The sequence below is a fragment of the Hippoglossus stenolepis genome, chromosome 10, assembly GCF_022539355.2.
Source record: "Hippoglossus stenolepis isolate QCI-W04-F060 chromosome 10, HSTE1.2, whole genome shotgun sequence".
Classification (NCBI taxonomy): domain Eukaryota; kingdom Metazoa; phylum Chordata; class Actinopteri; order Pleuronectiformes; family Pleuronectidae; genus Hippoglossus; species Hippoglossus stenolepis.
The window spans coordinates 17,298,366-17,320,582 of record NC_061492.1 but is presented as its reverse complement, the minus strand read 5'-3'; the positions used below and the strand labels follow the sequence as shown (position 1 = coordinate 17,320,582).

The 22,217-nt window shown below is 42.7% G+C and overlaps 1 protein-coding gene across 1 annotated transcript in view; it reads right to left on the bottom strand.

Annotated features, from left to right (window-relative positions):
- The window catches only part of ralgapa2 (Ral GTPase activating protein catalytic subunit alpha 2), a 93,028-nt gene that overhangs the window by 25,920 nt on the left and 44,891 nt on the right, over positions 1-22,217 (bottom strand). The window contains 14 exon segments of the mRNA XM_047341590.1: positions 719-846; positions 3,895-4,053; positions 6,792-6,947; positions 7,048-7,171; positions 7,781-7,852; positions 9,040-9,871; positions 11,579-11,756; positions 14,790-14,927; positions 15,201-15,269; positions 15,527-15,637; positions 18,208-18,316; positions 18,400-18,458; positions 19,161-19,289; positions 20,201-20,329. Coding sequence (XP_047197546.1) covers positions 719-846; positions 3,895-4,053; positions 6,792-6,947; positions 7,048-7,171; positions 7,781-7,852; positions 9,040-9,871; positions 11,579-11,756; positions 14,790-14,927; positions 15,201-15,269; positions 15,527-15,637; positions 18,208-18,316; positions 18,400-18,458; positions 19,161-19,289; positions 20,201-20,329 — 2,393 coding nt within the window.

Sequence of the window (22,217 nt, the reverse complement as noted above, 5' to 3'; positions counted from 1 at the left end):
AGGAGTAGCAGGGCGTTAGGGGAGATCAGGTTTCCCCCCTCCAGGGCCCATCCCGGCTCTGCCCACCCCCAACTCATCCCCCCACCCTGTGCTGCTGGCATTCACATGCTAATTCATCTCCATTGGTGATTACACTGCCTTTAAACCAACTGACAACTACAGCTGGAGTCAGGCTCTTAACGGCACACTGTTGGACGGATGGGTGGAGGTACGAGAGTGTGCGTGTGCGTCTGTACGCACTTGTATGCATTTGTTAATGGTTGCTCTTAGTTTGGCTCTCCTCGTTCTCCATAAAACGGTAGTGATAGATGATGACACATTATCTGCGCTCCTACCCAAAACAGCCGCACGCAGCCTCCCATGCTGCTCCAGGCTGTGAAACAGTCCCACTCTAATAGCTGTATGTAAATCAGCCAGCCCATAAAAATCAGTGTCAGCATTCAGCTGTGTACGTTGGCTGACGTGACAAGCACGCCACATGTCTCAATGAATTTACCCAAATGGGCTGCTGGTGGTGCTGAAAATTTATGCTAAGTGGTGTTATGCATCTAATGAAATCATCATAAAAATATAGCTAAATGTATGCTCGTAACTTTAATGGTGTCAGCTGTATGGGTAATAAAGGGCTGATCTTTTTAAATTGTTGCACTCCTCCGATGAGCCATCCCTGTATGGAATAGTGAACAGTGAAGCAGAAGGTGCGAGGAGCAAAGGATACAAGCTCTGGTAGAGAGTCAGACGGGACTTGACAGCTCTGCTGGCGTTGATACAGGTGGCCCGCACCAAGCTTGGCAGCAGTGTCCCAGTGATAATGGCGCCATTAAACAGAGGCCCAAAGAAAGGAACCTGAGAAAGTTAAGAGAGAAGAAAAGACAGAATACGAAAATAAGTCATTAAAAACATCCACAATACTCACCAATTAATTTGGTGAGTTTCATGGCCTTTATTAACAAGTTCTAAAAAATACAAATGCATCTTTTTGGTTCCTAACCGTTTCTCCATCTGTTTGGGGCAAGGTTCAAGTTGAAATTGGATTTTACCTAACTTTGCATGACAACCATACATATCTAATGTGAATCAATGTTAGGTAAATGAAATTAAAATGACAATCAATACTAAACAATGCCCTCATATTGAGCTACCGAACAAACACAAAAGGGCCAATATCCATTTTAGCGACAGCGTGCGAGTGTGTGTGGGTACACGCGTCTGTTCATGCATATTGGAAGGGGGCCCTTAATCACTGAAGCTCAATGGTCGTTGACCTGGAAGTTGACGTGAATGTCAAAGTCTCTCCAAAAAGGTCCTGCTGTCTTCAACTTGGCAGTTCAGCAAGTATAATAACCAGTCAAATTAAACAATGACTGGATTTTAACTGGGAATGATACAGACCAATTAACTTAGTAATCATGTTATAGAACTGAAGTGACTCTGTGGAAACAAGCATCAGAAACCAGAGTAGATAACTTAACATTCATGTGAAAAGTTAAGTACACCTTATGGAAATTTTGAATTCTGAATATATTTGAATAATCAAACTGTTGATCCTGTTTGAAAGAATAAAAGTGACCTACTCAAAAAAATGACACATAAAAGTTACATTTTGTAGTAAAAAGAAACAAAACAATGAAAAAAGTCTGGAAACCCCGACATCTATCTAACCTTCAGATTCATTAAATTCTGACCCGAGGTTCAAGATTAGAGGCCAATTATAAGAGCTTCCTTAGAGTCGGCAGGTGGAACCTATCTCATTCAAAACTCTGACATCTAGGGTCTGGTGTTCTCTTTGCGATTGAATTGTGTGTCATTGTGTAAAGCTCTAAAGAGCTCTCTAAGGCCTTCGGTGAAAAGGTTGGGGATGCATATGATTTTGACAATTTATTTTAAAATATCTCCTATTTATATGAAATTTATCATTTCACTGTTTGATGCAAAAAAAAAGAAGTCTCAAAGAAACCCCAAACTTCACAAGATCTTGCAGGTAATCCTTGAAACTTCACCAAAGTGCATGTGTCTACAATCAGAAATAGATTGCACAAATTAGACCTGTGTGGGAAGTGTGCCAGGAAAAAGCATTTGCTGTCCAAAAAGAACACGAGACCAAGAATACAGTTTGACAAAGAACATATAGGCAAAGACCAGGCCTCTAGGAATAATCTGCTCTGGACAGCAGATCAAAGATAGAGTTGTTTGGGCAAAGTAACAGTAGAAGAAGAAGTTTGGCGCAGACCAAAGAGCTTTTCAGCAGAAGAACCTCATAATAACTGTGAAGCATGGTGGTGGAAATATTATGGTTCGCTTTGCTCCCTCAGGACAGGGATGGGGCAGCTTGCAGTTATTGATTCAACCATGAGTCCTACTTCATATCAAAAAGTGCTTGAAGATAAAGTGAGGCCATCTGTCGTTAAAGTTTTAGCTGTGGACCTTTCAGCAGCATAATGATCCTGAGCAAGCTAACAAATCAATCAGGGAATGGTTCAAAAAGAAGACACTGAGGGTTGTGGTGTGGCCTCGTCAAAGCCCAGACTTGAATCCCCTTGAAACAACAGGCAAGGGAATTCTCAAACATCTCAAACAAGGATTTTTGCATGAAGGACTGGTCAAAGACTTGATAAACCAATATCAAACTGGTGGACAATTATGCAAAATGCCCACAAACGTTATTTCTGCTAAGGAGGGCAATACCTGCTCCTCAGGCCGAGGATGTACTTATTTTTTCCACGGACACTTATTTTTATTGATATTCTTGCTGAAAAAACATAATCTCCTTGTCTTTTTGTTCACATACATCATATTAATCTGTAAAAGGATCAAATATTTCCTTCTTAAAATATTTGTGCTGAAGCTTGAATTTGTGTATTCACCAATTTCTGAACCATCTGCAGCCACTGAAGTATTTATGTTTAAAGCATTTATTAAAAAAGGAAAGACCAGGTAATATTTTCCCTTGTTATACAAAAAGTGAATATAGTGTATTAACAATCAAAAGTCTCTCACAGGGTCTTATTAAACTCATTTAGTTTCAGAGTAATAATGACAATATGCGACCATTAATTCTGATCCTAACAGAGATGAAAAATAACCTGGTACTATGATAAACTGTTTAAACGTTTATAGAAGAATAATTACTAATAAATGAAAAAGGAGGAAATACTGCAATGCAGATGGTTGAAAAAATAGCTGATTAGCAAACATGGAAAGCACTAAAAGAACGCTGCAGACATTTCTTCTGAGAGCTCTGAGAGCTTCTGAGAGCTTCTGAGAGCTGGGCCTCTGGGGTCTGTTGTTGCCATTGCTTGGACTGTCCTACTAAAGCAAGCTGAGACACTATTGTTTCTATCATTGTATTATATATTTCTCAGTCATCTCTGTGGAAAATAACATGTTTGATAGATAATTAATGCCATAAAAGGGTGGAATACAAACAGATTATATCACAGGATGATTTTTTGAATTTTCTAAGAAATGTCACTGCCTTCACTAAGTGCACAGTGTGTGCAGTAGCATGGAGTATCCAAGATGAAAGCCAGCCAAGAAAGGCTAGTAACCATCGCTGAAAGCACATACCCACAGTGTGGGTAATAATGCACCACTGGAGTAAGAGCCTTCAGACTAAAACCACAACAGGAGAAACATCCTATAAAAGCTACAGCAAAGTCTGAGCAGAGAGGAAACAGGGGTACTGCTTTAACTCACAAACAGATACTGGAAATTAGTGCAGTGCTGAAAATAGCCTGTGCCTGGAAAATAATACAAGTTGTCATCCTAGCACAAAAGAAAAAGCAGCCAACTAAAAGATTTTTTTTAATGACGAGCATTTAAAGTAACTTCCCACTTCCACTGTGCAGTGTTAACAATGGTGTTAACTAAACTCTCAGATGCCTGTGCTTTTACCTGTGGTTTCTTCATGATCTGGATGAAGTACATGTGGTTCTTCATCGGGTAGATGATGATCAGCACGTCTCCAAAGTCAGTTGGGATGATGCCACGTCGGTAGTCCCTAGTGTGCTCTGACCACACGATGTGTACCTCGTCGTTTCCCAGGTGACGCAGCTGTCAAACAAACAAAATTCATCTAATCAAGTGCCTGGCAAGTGCAGGTAATTTTCATCCCTGCGGTGATAATGACAAGAACACAAATTCAGTGAGATTAGGGCTCGTCACTGCTGTCGCCACCTCAGAAACCTGTGACCTACAGAGGGCTAAAGAGTGGGCTGAGGGGAGGAATGATTGTAAAATATTATTTACTGTTAGCAGGTCAGGAAGGCTCAATAAGTAATTTGCCATAACAGGCTTTTATCACTCTATACAGCAATATACGATTTAATGATTTATATTATAAAACATAAATGCAGCAGGTGCAAGAGCAAGGTGACTGCTCACGGCTAAATCAGAAAACAATGGTTTAAACAAGGGGTCTGGGCCCCGGTTTGGACTCTTTTTATAGCTTTTTTTCATTACAAAATTCTAATTGCAAACACAAAATGCACAAAATTGATCATTTTAAAACCAAATAATTCAAATCCAATTAACTTTCTCCATCAGAGATTAAATTGCTTCCCGTTTCCAGTCTATTCACAAACACAAATGAAACAGGGCAGGACAAGAAAAGACACTTTAATGACGGGAAATTGACTGATGCTAGTTTTGAAATAGGTAAACTGCTTCCCCTCACTTTTCCTAAAGTAAAGCATTATATTCTCTGGCTGACTGCTGATCACTTATTAACAATTGGTTGAGTGATGTTGAATCAAGCTGTCCTCCCCCCTTCCTGTGGGGTATCATGGACAATGAAAAGTGAGCCTGCACTCAGAAGAAAACATCTGCCAATGTACTGTGGGCCAAATGAGCTATTAAGAAACATGCCCTCGCCACCAAAAATGTAATTAGCACATTCTATTATAAGCCCTTAATTATGGTAATAGGCTAATCTTAAACAAATCCACGGCATGCTGATTACTGGAGCTCGCCAGTTCAGTCTGTCTGTCCAAGGATCAGCAGGTACAAACCAGGTCAGTCACTGGGACAATTTCAGAGAAAATGTTGAATATGCATTTTCAGGAGACAATCGAGGCTGGGATGTTAATTTGGGTTAAGATATTAACATGTGGATGAGCGGAATCACAACTTTAATGAGGATGCTTATGCTCGAGTCAATCATCTTCTGCGCCACTCTATTTATTCCCCTGTTAATCACATCCAAATGTTTGAGACTTCTTTAATAAAATGTGATTCGAGTCAAAGGCTCTTGTCCAATTAGCCCTCTTTGACCTCCCCACCCGGCCAATGGGCTTCACACACATGGTGACGGCAGAGCAGAGGAGCGCAGAACACAAGAGGCTCCTTCTAAAAACAACCTGCAGCAGGCAGTCCAGTTAAGCTGCAGTGCCTGGGGGTGAGAGTGATAACTAAAGCACGTCCGTCTTTCTCCTCCTCTTTTTCTCTCTCTCTCACACACACACGCAAATATACACACATAGTACATGGCCTGACCCCAACCCTGCAGGTCATTTCTGTAACCACATTACTGAAGCCAGCTGCTACTGCTGCAGCCGGCACTGCCCGAAAAACCCACAATTGGATTGAGGAATTCATGGTTTTCCCTCTTTTCTTCTTGGTTTAGCCGTTTTCCCCCCACCCCATCGTCTTCAAACAGGCAATCTGCCCAGCGAGAGCTCTCCCCACAGTATGTCTCTCCGGTCAGAGGCAGCAAAGTGGGTGACTGTTGGACTAAAAGTGTTATTTTTAAATTGACAGGGAAACATCCTACTTGAACACAGACAAAGCCTGTCTCTCATTCCAATTCTTCATCCCTTTTTCTCTCCACTCTGTCCCCACCTGCCCTGCTCTCTGAAGCATCCGTGCATGCAGCCAGCCTGCCAATTTCTGCTGGGCCTGTGGCCGGTGTGGAGATCCATGCAAGGTGAGCCCGAGCAATTACAGAAGTTCGCTGAGTGAAATGAGTGGTGAAGTGGCAGCACACTCCGCTCTGTGCACGGCCACCCCACCAGCGCCTCACTCTGGCCGGCCAAAGACAACATTTTCACTCAGTGTTGCATATTTTTTGTAGTTAATAAGCACAGGTCCAGGATGGGTTTGGAATGAGTAGGTGGTTATTTGTGAAAAAGAGAGAGGGTAGGTCATGGAGGACTGAAGGCAGGTTGGATGTGAGAGGAGCCTGATGAATTTCTCTTCTCAGCGGGGTATTGTATGAGAAGATTGGCAGCACGGGCAGGGGCCTTGCGGCTCATTTCTTCATGCTAACTGCTACTGCTGCACTACAGCTCAGAATCCCACTGCAGAACCCAATCGATCGCTCCTGTGGCGGCAGCAGGAATTGGATAAAAGGATCCTGCCGGCATCCGGCCGGCGCCTGCCCTAGCAGGGAGAGCTAATGGCTGAATCCAGGCCCTGGTCACAGCACACAGGGAGGGGGGCAGGGGCTAGCTGAATCACAGTCATTACCACAGCGGCACATGCCCTCTCTTCACTCATGCGCCTGTTACTCTCTACTCCTCAGGCCTGCTTGGCCAGGGTCACTAATCAATGCCCGCACTCTGGAGTCACACCTTCTGATCACAGCTTAACACAGAGCTGAAGGCTACAACAACATACTGCTATGGGCAGAGAGGACTGCATAGCCATTTCACTGCATCTAACAGGCAAAGCGGTATTTGCTCATATATACTGTTCAATTAATACAATAGAAATTGCGATAATCTAAATGTCGTACATATGCGGGAATTGGGAAAAATCTTTATTAGCACAGCTTTAAAACAAAAATGTTTTACCTTTTTGGTGAGGCTGTCATCAGAATCAGATGGCATTCGCGTGGAGACGTGGAAGATGGCTTCCACAGTGGAGGTAGCATAGTAAGGAGCTGTTAGACCTGTGCTGCCGTTCCTTTGGAGGCCACCCATAAAGCCACAGTGTGTGGCTAGGTCCACCTGGTGAATAAAAATACAATTTAATGTTCTGAGTATATCTGTACATTTGCATATTTAGGCTTTATCTGGTGTGTTGACTTGACCGTGTGGTTGTGTGTACCTCCCATCCCAGTCCAGACACAAAGTCTTCATAGGCCTGGCTGCCTGCGCTGTTGGACAAGATGGAGCACTTGTCTTCTTGTCCCTCTCCAATGTAGAACACAGCAATCTTGTGCGTTTCTCGACTACAGAACAAAATATATAGGATCCAATATTGAAAGAAGCCATGCCTCAAAAGCTGATTTTACAAATGGACAACTTGAAAGATTCTCACTACTACAGCCACTTCAGAAAAAAATGCCTTGAAATGTGAATTCCATGACTCAAAGTGCTACAAAATCAGCAAAGCAGAATGTAAAAAAAAATGGCAACAAAGCCTCCTTCTCCACTTCCTCTCTCCTCTCCTTGCTGGGGTTGACTTAACATGCTTGTGGACAGGTCATTATTGCCCGACCGTGTCTGGCCATCTGGGAGTATGAGGTCCAATCCCGGGGGGCGTTATTTAATAAGCTCCTTTCATTAACAATGTGTGGAATACTTACTGATTGGACAAAAAGAGACACAGTAAAAAAAGGACAGAGAGAGCTGTAATCAGCAGGAAGTGGAACAAATTAGGAAAATCAAGGGGGAGGAAGAGAGTTGGGGGGCAATATGAAGCTGCTTTGAGCAATGTATGACTGTAACCAGAGTAGATTTACTACAGGGCTGAAGTGGCACATGAACACTGGGAACAATAATATTAACAATTACATGCGTTCATTGATATCCCATTTCTAACTTAAAAGAAGCATTACCACTGCCTGGAATCCAAGTTCTTCAGTTCTCTTAAGAGCTTTGAATTCTTCTTCAGCAAGTGGAAACTTTTCCTGTTGGAAAAAAAACCAGTCTTGATTAGTGCAATATTTTCAGTTCTGCCATTTAAAAAATGTGGTATCATTTTCAAGCAAATAAACAGTTTTTAATTTAAGCTTTGTTTTGCACTCAAGATTACTGAAAGCAAAAAGGCACAGGTGCAAACAGCAATCTCCTACTAGCTGTGTGCATGTTGCACAATCACTGTTACGAGGTGTAAGCTTTTAATTTGCAGGGAAGCACTGCAACGATGTGGCTCTGTAAGGTAGACGTTAGTGAAAACAGCTGGACACCTTTAACCTGTGGAGAGGAGATTAAGACGCTGCAGTGAGCTTTTATCTTTGCTCTTTCTCTCTTAAGAGTATCGAGACAACGGCTGAGTTACTCTGAGGCTACATTCATACTACAACATTTTCGTTTGAAAACGCATTAACTCTGTTACTGATACACCCGGTGTCTATACTACTCTGGAATTTCGGAATCGCTGCTGGCCTCATTTTAGTCGGACAACTCCGGGGCTGCGTTTTAGTCTGAACGGGCAGAAACAAAGACGCTTGGAAACAATAACGTAGACACTCACAACCGCTTGCTGATTGGCTCATTTGGGTCACGATATAGACTTCGCTGATTCGCCAGGCTCCTACCACATGACCCCCTTCCAGAAGAAAACAAGTGGCATTCGTCTCGACTACCAGTGTAAAATGCAACATGGATAAATAATTTAAATTGTTGCTGACCCTGTTGTCTTGGCTAACAGCTGCTGTGCAGTAAAATTCTTAATTTTACAGCACTAAAACTGCTTACAAGGGTAGGAGACAAGCTATTATTCAAGTAATTCCAGTGTATACTGGCATGCACACTGTTTGTGAGTGGTCTTGTGATATGCGTTTTCAGGCGTTAGTATGGAAGGGAGATTGTTTTATTTTGAAAATGCTAAACAGTAAAGCTGTTTACCCCTGAGACTCCAGAAGGGTTTTGTGGATTCAAACACTTCACCCATCCCTCCATAGGCATAGTGGTGAGTGGATAATGAGTGAATTTAAATTTTTCGGTGAACTATCCCTTTAAGATGCTTTTCGAAGACTGAATGATAAAAAGCTACGGTGAGCAACACAACCCTGCATAACTTCGACTGCTGCCCCAATACTACTTTCCCTTATATCAGACATATAATTGTAGCAGATTGAAGCTGGCAGTTTACCTGCGGTCCCAAGAGTTCATGCCAAGGTCATTGAGCAGCAGCCGGCAGAAGTAGAAAGGAGCTTTTGGGTCCTGGTGGGAGGGTTCCCCCTGGCAGGCAGCCCGACAGCTTACATCAGCGTCCCATCTCCTCACTTGCTCCTCCTCCTCCTGGGTCTGACGGAGGATGGCCTCCAGGATGGCGCCCTCTTGCTCTATGTTCATGCCATGGGGCGAGGAGGCTGGCTGATTGAGTTGGAGTTGCGGCTGAGTCAGGCATTCTGAGCTGCTGTGGCCGAGGTCCTCCATCAGCTTATCCAGAACATCTACCTCCTCCTCGTCACAACAGTCAGAGAGGGAGTCAGAGACTGAGAAATTAGTTTTGTGCGGCCCCTTTGTCGGAGACTGGGGCTGGTTTCTGCTGTGAGCAATAGTGGTGGTAGAAAGTGGGCGGTCTACAGCAGTAAAAACTCCCATGTCCATGGAGTCTTCTTGGGTGGTGCAGTAGAGGATTGCGCCATCCCAGGAGTATTTGCCAGAGATGTCCCGCACGATGACTCGCACTTGGGAGGAGGTGTTGGGGGGCTGGCCAACGGTGGGCGTCTCAGTGGGGATCTGAAGGTAGGACACCAGCGTGCTGTCGTTGAAGACAAACAGCTGCAGGTTTGGGCTTTTGAAGACCTCGGACGAAAGCTCGGACGACTCCACAAATGGGTTGTCGTGATTTTCGCTCACTAGGCTGTGGAGGAGGGCGGGGCCACCGCTGAGTGGATGATGGCCCAGGTGGTTCACTAGGTGGGTCATGACCATCCGGGCTGTCAGAGGTATCAGCTCCATGTTCCGACGTCGCTTTTCTGGAGGAAGAATCAGGGCAGGAAGATAAAAACACAGAGACCACATAAAGATACACGTGAGAAATGTGAAACGTGAGGAGTGGTAAGTTAGGTTGAGAATAAAGTTGCGCATGTCTTTTATTGTATGTCCAACACAGACTTTGTTAACACTACTACAAACGCCTCCTATTTGTGTGTAGACATGCTATCATCTCTGTTAGCTCTTATTACACAAAGCCAAATCTCATTAATGAATACTAACAGGAAAACTGCATTCATTTCTCACAATAGCTTAGCCAGCACACCCCTAAGTAGGTAGCATCTAATCATGAGAGACAACTTTGAAGAGCCCATTGAGTCTTTTTACAATGAACAAGCATCAGACTAGCCGAGTGCTAATAAGAACCACCGTCTTTACAGGCTGCTGAATAGAAATCTACTTAGTGAATTGCATTTATGTAAATGCTGAGGTTTTTACTCCCAAGTGTAAGGCATGTCATGCTTTATTCTGCAGGGATGTGGGAAAAACAAGAAGATGCACTCTTGCATTGTGACGATGCTATCAATACCATCATCCCTCCATCAAAAGGAGAAAGCTCTTTAGAAAGCAGGCCAAGCTGCATTAGAGATGCGCTGGCCCTTTGATGTGACTTGATCAATATGAGGTGCGGGCATGACTATAACTAGGCCAGCACTCTTTGGTTTGCCCCTTTAATAGTGTTTTGTTATCTTTACTAAGACTCTGTGCAGCTGTGCGACAAAAAGCAGAGGTGTGGTGAAATTTTTCAGCCACATGCGACTGTTCAAAAATCTTACATTGTTTCAGTAGACATGTGCTCGGTGTGTTTGGGGCTCTAAGGACTTTTCAGAATTTGAGGACATGAGAGAGGGAGAGAGAGGAATACATTGCCTAATGGAATAACAAGGTCACAAAAAAGAAGAAAAAAAAAAAAAATCACATTTTTATCAAAACCCCATAATGGGTCTTCTCTCTAGGGCTGAGCACTAATGCGAACATTCCATTCCCTGTGATGGTTGATTTCCTTTTCATACTTTTAACAAGATATTGACATTTAATGGACAGGCTCCAAATGGATGGTCTACTAAGAGTTTGCTTTCCCCTTTAATCTCTTTCGGATTCTTTAGGCGGGAGAATATATGCCCCTGTGGTCTGTAAGAAGTGAAGTATGGAGCTGAAATGAAGTAGTGTGCTCAGACATATGCTGTGATGGCGACGGCTAAAAGTTTTAACAGACAGTTTTTACTCTCTCATGCATGTATACGTATGCACACAGGCCTTTGCACACCCTATATACACCATCAATCAAGCATGGTTTAATCCACCAGTCAAGAGTTATCTTACACGGAGCAGGTGCGACAAGGGAGCATCAGGATGACTCCAGCCATCCCTTATGGATGCGGTGGCGGCATATCTATGTGGCCTTTCCGGCATTTCCCACGGAATTTTTTCAATCTATGGCAGCAGGAGTGGTGCACATGCATGAATGTTGATCTCACACACAACAGATTTCGTGTGGCAGGTACAAAGACAAAAAAGTGAAAGACAAGATCTCCTGGGAGAGAGAGAACTTGCCACTTCCAGGTGCTCACACAACTGCAGCTATGAGGTCTGACTGTCTGCCTGGACAGTAACAACTTTACGGACGGGACAAATTTGAACATGGCAGGCTGCCACAGTCTAGATAATTATTGGGAAACACTGCTTACCTTCAGCTACTGTGAGCAGGTTGCCAAAATCAGTAGTGGTTGACTGGGAGGGCGGCGGCTCAAAGCTCTTAACCTGACCCAACATGAGGTCATAGTCATTGGACAAGTCTGACAGGCTGAGGAGGTAGTGGCTCTGTTGGGTGTGCAGGGTGGAGCCGGACACGCAGCAGTGCAGCACCTGAGGAACAGGAGAACAAATTGGGAGAACTTGGTGATTATTTCCACATAAAGGCCCCGTCTGGCCACTGATTCTACAGCATGGCAGTGAGAGGCACTTTGAAGACTAATCTGCGACTCTGATGTGTCAAGACACCGTCATGTTAGATATGATGGTGCCTGGCGAGACGATGTACAGTGACACTCCTGCGGGCCTGTTTCAGACTGACATGATCCAGGAGCAGAGGCAAGGGGCATGTATGGTCCATTTACATCATAAGGCAATGGTGGAAGGGAGGGAGAGAAAGAGAGAAAAGAGGGTCTTTATTGCCACTAATCCATTTCTCCTGTGATGTGTGAGTGTATCGATCTACATAACAGATGGCAGAGCATCCGTTGGCAGGGCTAGATAAGGCGCACTGGGGCAGTTGATTACAGCCATTGGACAGGTTTACACTGTTTGATTTAATTAAGACTTTATCCTTGTGCTCAGCTCCCACCGCAGAAATGCATGCTGGGCTGCACATACACATGTGCACTAATACAAACACACCTGTACACTGTATAATCTGTGTGGAGGTAGGGTGCTGCATACGAGGGGGGTAAAACATATGCCTAATGTATGTAAATGAGAAGGGGCCTCTTATTCAGAGTGGAGCAACTTGGGTAAAGCCATGCAAAGGCTAATCCCATTCAGTACACACATACGCTCACACTTGGCTGAGAGAACGCTCAGAGCGGCAGGCTGGGCCCTGCCATCTGAAACAGTATTGTGTTCGGCAATGTAGACAGTATGTGGATGATTCCACTGAGCAGACCTCTGGGCGCACAGGGGGAGGGATTGGACGCTTGATGCTGAAAAGACCTGAACCAAACAGCTGCTACACCAAAGCCCCAAAGAGCTTCCTCTGTGGAGAGAGAGAGGTGGAGAGACAGGGAGGGAGGGGAAAAACCCGCGGCTGTGCTTGACAACTAAGTGACTGCAATTCGCATAGCAACAGTTCCTGGAAGGAAACACACGGTGAAACAAGCATACTGTAGTTAGAGGGGCACATATTGTATGGATACAAGAGTATGCCTATGTACACACATAAATCAAATAATACAAACGCAAACAGAGGCGTACAGGTGCGCACACACATTCACATAAACACACAAACACAAATGCGCGCACACACACACAGGGGGTGGTGCAGCTGGCTGCAGAGGCAGGCAGAGAGAGCAGATGGAAAAGCTTGAGCACAACTCCAGTGAACAAATGAGGTCTAGTGCAGTGTTAGGTTTTAATGGAGATCTGCAGGCTGTTAGTCACAAGAAACAACTTTTTTCACCTTTCTCTTGAAGACCGTGACAACCTTATCATTGAATGTGTACAAGTTATGTGCATGTGAGTTATGTGCATGTGGCTTAGAAGAGAACAGATTTTAGGTGTTTTTTTAAAGATATGAAACTGTAATTAATAGAAGGTGAAGCATGGGAAATAAATAGAGGCTCAGGAACCTCGTCAGTGTTCAGAGATGGAATAAAATGAGGCATTTTCGATTAGGGAAGCTTGGTATAGAGAATAATTAACAGCTAACGTGCGTGTGGAAATATATAGTATTTTGGTTATGATATTGCATTAATAATGTCATACCTTGTGATGCCTTGCATAATATATTGTTTCAAATGAAACCCACAGGGCCCTGCCTTTTGTGTGCTGATAGACAACCAATCACGCCTAATTGTCTTTACTTTTATAGCAGCTGCAGTTGCTCTCATATTAAGACATATTCCATTCAAATCTCCAGGACAAGCGTTTATAGCCTGAGCTTATCAAGTGGACAAAGGGTCCTGTTTGAATAATTGGACCATTTCTTATCAGGGGTGACATCCTTACAAAGATCTGCCGTTGACCGCATCTGCCCAGACAGGAGGGAATGAATAATACCTCATTCATTTGTGCCTTAAGCTTGGGCCTCATCCTCAGGGTCAGACCATAAAATAAAGGGTTGGGAGACAAATAGAGAGAAATAGATTCAGTATTGAATATTTTGCCTGTTTAAAACAAATGGAGTACACCCTACTACATAGCAAGGATTTCCTGCATGGGTTGGTGGGGTCTTCCATGCTGTTGGGCCACTATAATGTTAAATGAGGCATAGTCATGAGGTCACAGTGGAGATGAGTCTAATTAAAGTGGCAAACTCATGTGGTGGGGTGGGGGTGGAGATGTCAATGCTGAAGTTGTAGTGTCTGCGGGCAACAGCCGATGTATATTTCAGTGGATATTGGACGGCAGTCATTGCACAGCGGGCTTCCTTCAGGTCTGTTTGCTTGTTAGAATATGTTACCATGGAACTTGCTGGAAGGATATGGTATGGGCGAGGAACCTATTAGACTTTGGTGCGGATCCAGATCAGTGAGCAGATCCAGAAATCTTTTTATCACTTTCTCTGACATTGTAGTATGGGGCTTTTAAAAAAAACATTTTTCCTAATTTCACAGGGGAAAAATTCAATAATTCATGGGTATTGATAAAAGAGATCAGGCATATTTAGGGGCTTGATTTCTATAATTGGTGCAATTTGGTGCAGCTTGATTGAATTTAAGGGGACTTCTACTGAGCTGTTATATGGTGTTTTTTTTTAAACACGGATAAACAATAAAAAAGGCGATTGACTTATTTCCACTTGCCAGCAGAGGAGTTTATGTTTCAGTTTTTTTCCTGGTGCATCATGTTCAACGTAATGATTGCACTGGAAACTAAGAAGCTCTCTCACCTTGATGTCTTGACAAATAAGCGCATTCACTCAGGTGTCCTGTTTCCATCACTGCCGTTCGAGAGTACGTAAGAGATGATAAAAACCTGTGTCTACAGCAGAATCATTTGACCCGGGAGTGAGTGACGATTGCATCCATCCCCATTGCACAGAAAAGCCAAATGTTAGTGGGTGTTAGTTGGTTTTCTGACCAGCTGAAAAGGGGACTTATTGGGCCTTGACAGAGGGATGTGCTCGACTGAGTGCAATTCTAGTTGGCACTGAAACTCTCAGCTGCCAGCGAGGCTACCCACCCTGTAGATGTAGTCCAGCAGTGGGGCCTTGTGGGAAGTGCGTTCATCCACTGAAGGCATGGTGATGGGCTCCAGCAAGAGACTCAAGGGCACAGCCATGCACCAGTCCAACAGGCAAAGCAGCAGCGAAACCATCAACTGAGGAGGTAAGGAAGTAGATCGGTCAACTTACATCAAAACAAAAATGTAATATTAATATAGCTAAAAAAGAGAGGGACTGTTTCAGAGAGGCAACAGGTGACCGATGAGAGCAGCAGAGAAAATGCAGGGATGGAGAGAGTTAAAGAGAAAAAAAGGAGAGAACAAAGCACTTCAGTAGATACATTCCTCTGCAAATGCACCATTCCAACATGATAGATCAAGGGCCTTTAGATCTCAGCCATTTCATGTCCCCTCCTTTCCAACATGTACCTTTTTGTCTGCTTCCACTGTTGAGTGCTCCGCGCTCGGCAACAAAAAGGCTATTGTGGCCACAAAGATCTGTGTTGGGAGAAAACAAGGAGACAGATAATTGGATGACACACTCCTATTCATCAGCTGAGTCAGGGATGTGTGCTAAAATGGATGTGATGCCACAGGATGAAGAGTGTGCATATATATACGAAGAATGTATTTCAAAGTTTAAGTGACTTGACATGAATACCTCATCTTGCTTATGATGCCTTCTCAAAGACCACTAATGGGTAGTGGAAGCGAAACTGTATGTGTGTGTGCAGGTGTGATTGAGCGAAGGTTACCTCAATGATTTTCTTCGGCAGAGTGGACTCAAACCTCTTGAGTTGTTCCCAGTGAGAAATGAGCAGGTGAAACACGTCGCAGGCTACCTGAGCCACGGCCTTGTTCCCAAACTGGACCAACAAACAAGAAAACAGGACGTGGACTGGTTAACAGTGCAGAGGAATAGGCTCCTTGAACAGTAAGTAAGCAGCCACGGCTTGGAACTTCAAAAAAAATTGAACCATTTTTTTCTATTATATATTAACATTTTTGAGGAGGAGCATTTTCGCTGGGAAAACAACAGTCAACTGGAAATCCTGTTATGATCGCAGACTGAGGGAAGATTACCATAACTCACACTTGTGATCACTGGCCACAATCATTGCTTTCTTGCTAGTTTCACTAATAATGGGATTTTTACCTCAGTCAAAGAGATTAGGTTTTGATTGGCTGTGTTTTTGTCTGTCAACAGGATTACCCAAAAACGATGCGTGTATAAAGATGGACGACAGTTCCCCAAAAGTGAAGCCAAAGCATCTTGATCACCCCCCGGTGGCTGGCTGCATAATAGATCATAAACCCAGCCTCCATGTTAGTTGATGGGATATTGGCCAAAATATAAAGTCAAAGTATAAGTCAAATACATTTTTCTCAAAGATGGTTCCTCTTATATGAGGTAGTTTTCAAAAGTGCTAATTTTTCTGGTGAGTTTAGACTTAATTTAAAATGATTTACAACTGAGACTGACTCGTGAATGGTCGAGTGTGTGTATTAGCGAGCCCTCACTACCACGCTCCAAATAATGCCATAACTGCAAGATTGCCATGTCCGTATCTGGGATATTTTGGCTTCATTTCTGTATAGTGGATATGGAGATGTGTTGTCCATGTTTAAATACAGTCTATGGGAAGAACCCAAACCCAGATATGTTTAAATCACATTCTTTAACATGGTGAGAGGTATGCGCTCTCTGAGTGGCCTTATAGTTATTGAGATCCGTTCTTGCCAATTCCAAAATCAAACAACCAACCTAAGAAGAAAATCTATTCATTTTTGATCTGTTGATTTCAATGAAACCACATCTCTGCTTGTAGGCCAACCATTTATACCCATACTATACACAACCCATAAACAAGTGCAACATATCATAACAAAGCATGAAAAATATACATGATATGCTTGTCTCCAACTTGGTAACTGCATAAATTTGCACAAAATAAAATACTATTGGAGCCTCTTGCACTGGGAACAATCTGTCAGCTCAGATACAAAAGGTCTAAACAGAAACTGGAACCTTGAAACTTTAATACGCTCAAAAGGCTCAATGGTGATCAATTATCAGTTAATTAACAAATTTAGATACAAATTAATTAAAGACAAATGTAACAATATGTATAAACTTGATGCAAATACTGAGGTATGTTTGTAATGCTGACTCCCCACTGAAACAAATGAAAAAAAATTAATGACTTATGTGGATGCTGGCAGCCAGGACAAATCAACAAGCAAGTTCCAAAGTGGACACAAATGACATGAATACAAAGTGCCTTGACTTGTGTGATGTGTTCACGAAACAGACAATTTATTATTCTTAATTCCCAGAAATCAAAGTAATTACCTTTATCTTTCACACATGCACGGGAGTAACAAGAGTAATTTGGGAGGATCTTTTATTCGAAATTTTTCCCCCCGTGAATTTAGGTCACCGTAATGCCTAAATCCTAAAAAGCGAGAGGGAAATTGCTGGTCGAGATGGGGAGGAAAAGTTTAAGCGTAGACTGTGATGAAATTCTGGGTAATTTGCTTTAAATTTAGCTTTTCACTTACTGTGTAGATAATCAGCATAATTTCATTTCCACTTCAAACCATGGCTCATTTTCTTCAGACTCATCGGAGTAAAGAATTGAGGTAGTGACAATTTTCTTTCAAATGTTGATTTCTTCAGTGATTTGAAATTCTTTGTGGGGAAATAGAATTTTCCATTTCTTCCAGCTGAATGCCTCTCAACATGTAACAAGGGCAGACAATGTGGGGAGTGCAGAAATGGCCAAACACAAAAAGGGGCCCTGAGAGTTCAGCACCTGCTTTTAGAAAAGAGACTCTCAGTGCCACTCTTCCCCCTAGATCCCCCACCCAGCATATACCCTCTATTTTGGAGCTGGCTGTGTCTGTGTGTCAAGTTGTACAGGGGAGTGATTACTGCTCCATTAGAGAAAGGGGGGTGCTGCTCGAGCAGGAAGCTGGGAGATGTAGCTGCTTAAATTGGCCCACATCTACTGAGAGCAAGCCGCCTGGAAATTACGCCACCGCCCCAAACCCTTTCCCATGAGAAAAAGATAAAACACTGGTTTTCGCCACTGGTTCTCTGCATCTCTTCACTCAGGGAGAAAAGAGGGCTCTTCCAAAATATACCCACGAGCAACATCACGGAATAAGTTTTATTCTGCAAAGTAGACATTGTTTTGCAGTCCTTTCATGCAATCAGCTATCATTTTTGTTGTAGCCAAACACTGTGGGGCTCTCGATGGTGAAACAAACAAAAGACTGATAACATCCAGCATTGCTAACTCTATTATTTAAAGATGGTCAACACAACCCATGATGCAAGTATTATAAAACCTGTTCCTATTCTACTGTACACATGAGGTATCAAACTGTACATTATATGATGGAAGCTTCCTTGCCTCAGACGGTCACTGACCTTTAGTGTTACTGCCAAGACGTTGATGGCGTCTTTAACTTGCTGGTGGATGTTCTTTTGCGTCAGCTCTTCACACACCCACAGGCCCAGACTGCACACAGCGATGCACCTGAACGACAGAGGCAGCGTTGATCTAAATTTAAGTGTTTTTTGGTACACAAATAAGAACAACCCGATATTGCTATATCGTACCTGGCCCCTTCACAGTGTTCCTTTGTTGCTGTTTCCAGCAGGATGTTGACCAGGTAATCCTAAAATGACAAAGACAACGTGATCAAAACCATCAATGGAACTAGGGATGAAATAGTTTGCGGTATCATGGTACACGGTGGTTAAGTTCCTGGAGGTTAGTTGTACTGTTTCAATCTTTAATTACCATCATTACCGTGGTGATTTGGTTGGCACGGTAGTAGCATAAGGTGCTAGTGCTCTGGCCATTGTTAGCAACTGCTAGCATCCAATGGCAGGAAATTGCATGGTTTTTAAAAAACAGATTTTTTTGTCATCAACATCTGTCACTGGATTTGTTTAAATATGATTGTAATGTTCTTACATACTGATACTTTGCTCAGATTAGTTGTGTTATTTTTATATGCACATTTAATTAACTTCTTTGAAGTTTCATTTCAACCTGCATTATTGGATATTTTCATTGTAAAACAAAAAGATTCTTTAGCAAGATAAACATCTTCAATGTTAATTTTGCACATTTAATATGGTGTTATGTGGTGCTGGATAATTTTTGGGGGATTATCCATAAATTATTTAAATATCAAACTTGGTGAAATTACATTTTCATTTTCAGCACATCTTGTCAATACCATGGTAATACTGATAACTGTGATAATTTCCATCTCTGTAAGAGTGATACAAAATGTCTTAGTGTAACATATGTTTAGACTCTGTAACAATGCAGTATGCAGCACGGCAGCCCAGCACATGGCAACCTTTACCTTGATATCCTCATTGCCTACAAGGATTTCTTCAGAGCCAGGCACATGTTGCAGCACAGGAATCTGCAGGTACAGGTTGGGGAAACACACCAGAGAGCCCAGGACTGTTTGAGCCTCCATCCTTGGAGCCTGGTAGAAATGAGAGAAGAAAAAAGAAAACATGCGATCAGTAATTCCCTAAAGCTGCATGAAAACAACCCACCTCCAGGAAACAGAAAGCACGCCGTCCAGGGAAAAAGGATTGGAAAGATCCAGCGGGAATTCATTTTTTCTTTATTCATGATTCTGCAAATGCAGAATCTCTTGACATATGGAAGGCGGGGGACAACAAAATGATTAATTAAATGCACGATGGATGCGACTCAGACCAGATTGTACATGTTGTTGCAGCTGATGAGTTGCTATATAGATAATGAATCTATGCTGGGAGATATGGAATTATCTGGCAACCAAAACATATAGAAATGTACTTGAAGTAATTTTTGTTAAAATACCTATAGACAGTCAACATTAATCTGCCTATGTTTAGGTTTTAACTGTGTGTTAAAACAGTGGTTCTTATTGGACTGTCAGCATGATCTCTCCTAGTTGTTCCAAATAAGTACAACATTAAAAAAAAACAATCACCTGTTTACATTTTTATAGCTGTTCCCGCTGCATTTCAAGACCATAATAACTCCAATCATGTTGATTTCCACTGCTAATTAAACAAAACTAAGAGTTTTATTAAAAATTAACATATTTAATGAAACATTTACCTGCCTGAATAATCAAAGCCATTTGTTTACTCTGCAAACCACTTTTCTTTACGGCTGCACTGGATTCCAATATTTAAATTGTACATATCTAGTTAACAAATATGGAGGAACAATCATAAAAAACAAAAACACTTTACATTTTCTTTCAAGTCTTCGTACAGATTAGACAACTAGAAAAGATTTCCCACACTCAAAAAATTGCACAACAAATGCTTTAACTACTTTTTAGAGTGGACAGTTTGATTCACTTATTAAGTGTAAGTGTAAAGAGTGTGTTGGTACCTCTGGGGAAACGGAGCTGAGAACGCAGGCGGCAGCAGTGATGAAATCTCCAATTAGCATGGTGAAGCCCGGTAGGCCGAGGTAAAAGAATCGAGGGGAGCAGGAGCAGATGATGGTGTTCAAAACATCCTGGTGACAAACACACACAGACACACAAGCCATTAAGGTTTACTGTTTGACTTAACTTGATAAAAGGAGTAAACCAACACCTACCATTCTCAAAAACTGAATATCTTAGCAATTCTCCAGTACCTTTATGGCTACATGGGATTTTTGCATTTAAGTATGGGAGAGTAGGAAGAGAAATAAAACATTAAAGGACCAACATGTGAGAGACATGGCAGGGAGAAAGCTTTTTTTCCAACAACAGGTAAGCTGAGTATGTTAAGTGTGTTGAGGAGGGTGAGGCACTCAACATTACATGTCACCAAAGTACAGAAAATAAACGGAGCGGGGAAGAAAGACAGGGGAGAGAGCGAGAGCGAGAGAGGCAGCAGATGGATAAGAGGGAGAACAAAAGACCTCAACTTTCATGAGTCACATGTAAATACACACACGAGCAAACCTGTAATTAAAGCCAGAGACGAGGTATTGTTTCGCCGAGGTACAGGAGGCTCAGTGGCAGATGGGTGCTCTTTCAACATTGACATATGCTGTACTGCAGAGGGCTTCGCACAAACTGCTCAAGTATGTACACTGTAATACCATGCTAGGCGAGAGCGTAAAAGGCTTTTAACAGCTTTTCCATTCTATATTTAGATAGTAATGCTGCAGCAAAGAGGTTAATTTTACAAACAAACCCATACACACACATAAAGGTATGAGAATTCATCATTCGGCCAGGCAGAGAGATTGATCTCTCTCTTATCGGAGACATACGTGTGCATATTTGTGTACAAAGGCAAGGTCCAGGCTCGAAACACCTGCCTTCTTGGCCATAAACCTGTGTAAATCGGACAGTTCAAACATCAGCCTGTTTCTGGCTGAACTGAAAGGGCACCTTAGCAAACACGCAAGCATACGTTTTTCTCTCTTGGTCGCACACTCGCACAGTACCCCCCGTCTATCTGTGACATTACTCCCCAGAGGCTTTGGTAAATTGGGAATTCAGGTGAACAAAAGAGAAGCAGAATAAACACGCAAGAGGCAATAAACAGGAAGTCTAACCAACAGGACGCACCGCATGAGGAAAATTGGTGGGGAGAGCTTTAGGATTGAGGGCCCATTTTACCCTCATTTTGCTGGTAATTGACCTCTGAAGCATAATGCGCGGTGCAGTCAGAGGTAATTAGCATGTACAAAACTGTTGCATGATTGCCTGAAAAGGGCATTTTAGAGAAATCAAATGTAGAATGCAAAGTGGTTTTTTTCCCTAGTGTATGTGTGTGCGTGAGTGTGTGTATAGAAATGGGTATTCAGCTCTGCATGTGGCGGCAGCAGCATGGTCCCCACGTCAACAAAAGTTGCATTAACTCAACTCTGAACAGAGCCACCTCAGGCCTTTTCATTTGGCCTAATCTCCACCTGACGGCCCGTGGGGTGACAGGGTTCACGTTGGCTTTATGTCACTCCACACTGAATTTACTGAAGGTCACTGTCACTGTGAAAAAAAGGGGGGTTTCCCCTCACAAGCTGTTAGGAAGGTGCATAACTATAAGGGTGCAAAGGTTTAATCAGCAGCATGTTTGTGGCTCCGGGGTCATCTGTCACATTTTAATCTGGCTCTCTTTTTACGGTGCCAACACAAAGTAGGTCAAGAAGCAGGTAGATCGGTCGAACAGGTGTTGACAAACCTGTACCTCGCACTTAAAGCTTTTCAGAGATTAAAGATTCAGACACAAATTACCAACCCCACCTTAAATGCTGTTTGCAAGATTAACAGTTATATGTGTAAATGCACGACTGATGCACTCTTTAACAGACGCAAAATAAAGGTGCAATTAAAGCTATGTGTGTTTATACTTCACAAAATTTGCTGTTGACCTCTGAAGTCCAGAATGTGGACCTATTAGATAGA